Source organism: Oryzias melastigma, linkage group LG7, assembly GCF_002922805.2.
Source record: "Oryzias melastigma strain HK-1 linkage group LG7, ASM292280v2, whole genome shotgun sequence".
Taxonomy (NCBI): Eukaryota; Metazoa; Chordata; class Actinopteri; order Beloniformes; family Adrianichthyidae; genus Oryzias; species Oryzias melastigma.
In genome coordinates, this window is record NC_050518.1 from 4,418,859 (window position 1) to 4,424,212 (window position 5,354).

The 5,354-nt window shown below is 37.1% G+C and overlaps 1 protein-coding gene across 2 annotated transcripts in view; it reads right to left on the reverse strand.

The window, feature by feature from the left end:
* The window catches only part of tmem51a (transmembrane protein 51a), a 5,834-nt gene extending 2,377 nt beyond the window's left edge, over positions 1-3,457 (reverse strand). The window contains exons 1-2 of one of the 2 annotated variants that reach the window (XM_024292477.2): positions 3,192-3,457; positions 1,415-1,928 (exon numbers count right to left, since the gene is read on the reverse strand). In XM_024292477.2, coding sequence (XP_024148245.1) covers positions 1,415-1,860 — 446 coding nt within the window. In that variant the 5' untranslated portion in view covers positions 1,861-1,928; positions 3,192-3,457. Of the gene's footprint in view, positions 1-1,414; positions 2,875-3,191 lie in introns of those variants that run through there. The other variant, XM_036212654.1, reaches the window with a different exon arrangement.
* Positions 3,458-5,354: the final 1,897 nt, after the last annotated feature.

The following is a 5,354-nucleotide window of genomic DNA, read 5'->3' on the forward strand; positions in this document are numbered from 1 at the left end:
GAGCGACTTATTTGTGATTTTTAAAAAACATAAATAGGCTCATATATTCGTTATTTTCCCACTAACAACTGGTTGCCTTTTAGCGGTTGTTTCCACACTAACAACCACTAGAGGGCACTGTAGGTTTGTGTATCAATATTTGCTGCAAACGGAAACGCAATCCAAGAAGCGCAATCCAAAACAAACATGGCTGAGAATCTGATCGTTTTTCTCATGAATATTATGTTTTTCTTATTTGTTATTCTTATTTGTTTTTCTTATTTACTTTTTTAGAACTCTTCAAAAAATTAAAAAATAAAAGTAACCTCTCAACATCATTCGTATCTTCCATTGCATTCTAAACGAGATATGCAGTCAAAGCCTTCATCAAGTAGTGAAGGGGCTAAAAATTTCAGACAGGTTCTCCACACGTAATGGGTGTCTAGTTTATGAACACATTTTTGGACAAGCATTGAGCGTTATATTTGACGCACGTGAAAAGAGGCAGCGGACTCGAATTTGACGCATGAATCACGTTCAGTGTCGAATGCAACGTTACGTCGGGCTTGTTGAATTTGTTCAGAAATGTTGTACTTTTCTCTTAAAGAGTTACTTATAGTCCGAAAAATACAGTATATACTTTTATAACTTAAATGAGTTTTTTTCTGTCAAGCATTTTCAACATGCACAATTTGATGAAGTAAACAGTTCAAAGCTTCCGCATTATATCGCAGTTCACCTTTTGTAGTATCGCAGATTTTTTTGTGGAAATTTTGCATGTTTTTATAGTTTTGTTTTGCTTTTTTACAACACATTGTGTTCTCCCTCCTGACCGGCTGTTGACTGTCAATCTCCTCTGTGCTGCATTAAAAATATGGTAAGTTTGCTAAATTTCTATAAATCTGCAATCAGATCTTTGCCTTTTATTTTATAAATACTGAACTTATTTTTTGATAAAGGTTTGAACTTTGAGAGTTTTAACAAGAGAGAAAACTGAAAATGTTCATGTATGTCTAAGTAAATTGTTTAAAGTGTGTAGTGATGGGTTTGACAGCCTTAAAACATCTGTAGTCCTACTTCAAAGATTTAATCCAACGAAGATTATTTTTATAACATAACCCCTGCGATAAACAAAGGGATTGGAAAATAATATACATCTTCATAATTTTTTTTAATATATTTTTAAAATGTCTAGAGTTAGTAATAAACTCAACAGAACAAAAATATCAAACATGTCTTTGCATAGACTTTAAAAACATCCTAATATTGAAAACCTCAGATGAGCTATTTTGTTCCACTGCAAACAATGCTTTACTTTTTTCAAAAAATCTCAGGTTTCACAATCTATCACTCCTTAAAGGTTTACAGAAGTTTTCTCAGAACCATAAATTGCAGAGCAACAAAAAAGTACAAGTCGGTTCATGATCAAACTCACATTTGTCTCTCTTGCTCCCGTGATGTCTCTTGTCTTTGGTTCTGGGCCTCCTGCAGCCTCAGCTGCGCCCGCCGCTTGTTCCTCATTCCCAGACACAGAGACAGCAACAGCATAGCTACCCCAGAGCCAATCAGCACAAAAGCCACAGAGGACGCTTTATTCCGCTTCTCTTCGCTCACGCCACCTTCCCCTGAGCCGGAGCTGCTGTTATTAAAAGCTACGTCTGAAGGCACCACACTCCACACGATCATCACCACACTGAGGGCGATGAGGCCAACTCCCAAAGCACACAGTGCATACTGGGATCCTGAGTTTCCAATGTTCTCATTGCTACCGTGGTGGTGGTTGTTGTTGTTGTTGTTGTTGTTGCTGCTGCTGCTCCCACTGTTGCCGTTAGTCTCTCCACTCCCAAGGGTATGCGGGTGTCCATCCACGCTGGATCGCATCTTCTTAGTGTCAAACTTTTAGTCCAACCAGTTGTAGTGAGATCAAAACTGAGACAAGGAAAAGCACTCTAAAGGGAAACAAGACAAAGAAAAAAAAAGCTGAAGAGATCATAAAAAAACAAGAGAAAAAAAAAACTCCTATTCATTTCCTTAGTAAGGGCAAACACAGTTGTTTCTAATCTTTTCCAAATCAGAAGAAACCAAATCTCCTGTGAGCTGTACCTGAACAGGACAGCTCCTTCTGTCTTGCTACAGCTTTACAATGTCTGAGAACATGCTAGTCAGAGGTTGTACTTTATAAGAGTCCAAGCTCCCACTTTTTTTTCTGAACCTGACAGTACATTCGCAGAAGTAGCATAAACCCAGGGCTTCCACGAGTAGGTGTGCTGCAAGGTAAAAAATTTACAGCAGCCTCGCCTTTCAAAGTCACTTATGTCACAGCACAGTCACCAATGTCAACACACTCAAACAATACATATTAGCTGCTGTGGCCACTGGAAAGCAAAGCCTTACAAATATTGCACAATCCTGTGCTGTTTGAGTGTGATGTTATCTCCTCAAAAAAAGGGAAAAAATAGAGCAATAGTGCTTAGGAATTAATTTATGACAATTACTGGAAATGTAATCGCTGCAGGAAGGAAAAGGTTTCCTTGAAAGTCAGTGGGCATGACATGAACACAGCTAACATATTTCTAGCACTTTAATGATCTCATGTGAGCCAGTTCAAGCTTTTTTGTAGGTGTGAACACACAAGGAAGGTCACAAAGGAAGAAAGATACATGTATTTTTTTTTTTTAGTCCAACAAACTCATCACTGTGTCCACTTCAGGGGAGAGGCAAGCCCCCCCTCGACTACGGAATGTAAGGCATGGCAAGAGAGTGGAGCTGAAACTGCTGGCTTCAGATAAATCCCTTCATCAATGTCTCGACTGCTCACGAGTGTTTTGAAAGCTAGAGGAGCAAAACGAAACTGTGTAGCCTAAGGATGTTCCCCGTTATGGAGCTAAAAAAATAAAGCAACAATTCTACAAATTGCATAGCGGGGAAAAAATAGCCTCTATGTGTAACTTTAGCATGCACTAGCTAAAACATGGACTCAACTTTTGGGAATTTACATAAAAAAGCTTAAAATGTTGGTACTTCAAAGAAGGCGGATACACAAACAAATGTATTAAAACGTTCGGGTTCATGCTAAACCAAAACCAGCAGCTTTTACGTTAAAGTAATTTGAAAAAAACAACTTGTTTAAAAGTACAACTTCATTTGGGTTTCTTTTTCCATTCTTTCTTTTAGCGTAGTAATACTTGGGAAAACTTAGCGAGCACGCTCACCTCTGCATCCGATGCCCGCCCTCCTCGCGCGACTTCAAAATGCTAGCATCAAAAGGCGTCGCGTTAACGGTCGAGCTGTGTCGAGACTGACCCGGACCGGACCACGCTAATGTTGTTGTTGTTTGGTTTAAGGGGCAGACGGCGTTCAGCGACCACAAACTTTCCCTTGAGAGACGGACGGGCCCAACGGCAGGAAGGAGGAGTTTACGGCCAGACTAGACTTCCAGTTTTATTAACCCTCTCGCGCTCGTGGAGATGCGCGGTGGCTGCTGGGAGGTGAGAATGTTTGACCTATTTCTGTTAATGTCAAATAGGTATCTTTTAAAAATCTTTTTATCCCACAAATCAATACATCCAAATGTTGAATAAATATATTAATAAAAAAATTTAAATTCTGTAGAGAATGTGAACACTCATTAATACACATAGTTTGGACCTGCAAGCACACAAAATAGTTTGGCAAATTTAATTATTAAATCATAACTAAAATCTATAATTTCTTGCTGATTTAAAAGAACATTCCGTTTAGTTTGACGAACTATGATAATATGCTATCTTTATAGTTCTTTCTGATTTTCCTCCTGATTTCATTAACAAAATACAAAATTCATAAAACTAAATTTAGCAATAAAACGAAAATTTTCCTCGAAACAATTTCTGAAATCAGACAGTTTTTACACGGTATTTTTCCCAGTAATATCAAAAAAGCAATTAAAACCGATCCTCTGTCTTAGCTCTAAAGAATCACATAATTAGCTTTTTTCAGTTCAGTTGCTTTTTTTAAATTGCAATTAAAATTTAAAGAATCAAAAATATGTACTTTAAATTAAAACAGCAGTTATTATGTAGCCGAGATGCTATTACTAATGCTTTAATTGTTATTATTTTAATATTTGTCATTAATGATACTAATATTTACTTTTAAAAATAGGGGGCAGCTTTTTTGCAGGGGGTTAGCTGTCCCCTTGCCCCCATGTAGCTCCTCCCCTGCATAAGTACTGCAAATTCAACACTAAAGGAGTGATTTATTTGTTAATGTAATGGCCCTTTTCTATATCTGCTGCATATATTAAACGGGTCTAGATTTATGATTATACCTGCCAAGGCAAACTCGGAAATGACTATAAATAGTGCACTGAATGTCTGATCAGCTAATTCAATTTAAATAAGCCAATTATAGAGACATTTGTCAGAGCAATGTGGAACATGAGAGATGAGGATGTAAGATATATTCAATCAAACCCTAGTAAATTTATATAATGCAATGATTCACTTTTCCCACAATTCAGTTCAAGCTTTGATTTTTGGGACATGGTTCTGTTTGGTTAGATCATTGATTGGATAAGAGAACTGGACACAGCATTGACTATAGAGAACTGGACTGACCAATGCTTCCTCCTTCACATACCAAATAGGAAGTACTTGCTGGTTTCAAGAAGCCAAAATCCCATAGACTATAAAATTCAAAAGCTATTACTCAGTCATTAAATTTGTCTAATACTTTAACATGTTCTTGCTAATCCAGTTATTTTTCATGATATTTCTTTATTGCAAGTTATCCAAGTTATAAACCGACCAATCAGATGCCTCACTAAAGACATGTGGTTCTCCCCAAGTGGAACGTTCAAAACATTTGATTGACAGATTCTCTCGAGCCTGCTTTCAGTGGAAGGGGTGTGGTCTTCAAAAAGTTTACTCCTGATTGGTGAGAGAGATTGCTAGAGAAACAATGACTCATATATATATCTCCACTTACTGATGTTGTCTGGCTCCAACATAGCAAAAAGGGCAAGTGAACTGGCTTCATTTGTGAGCAACCCATTTTCTATCTACTCACTAAGTCCAGTTCTCTTATACAGTCAGTGATTTCATTTGGCCCATATGATTTGTGTATTTTAAACACATAAATTTCAAGGGAATATTTTTTAATTAGGAAATTTAATGTAGAAAAACCTTTCAGTTGGCAGTAAAGGTTCTCATTCCGGGTGACGTAAAGTTGAGTCATAGCAGCTGGACTTAGAATGTTCTTCCTTCTTCCTTTCAGTTGGGTTATACTACGCCTGAAGTAATCTAATAATAGGATAAATATTAAAACTTTCTTAAATTTAGCACAATAATTGTTCAACACTTTCAGCTTAAACATATCAATATATGAATGCAACT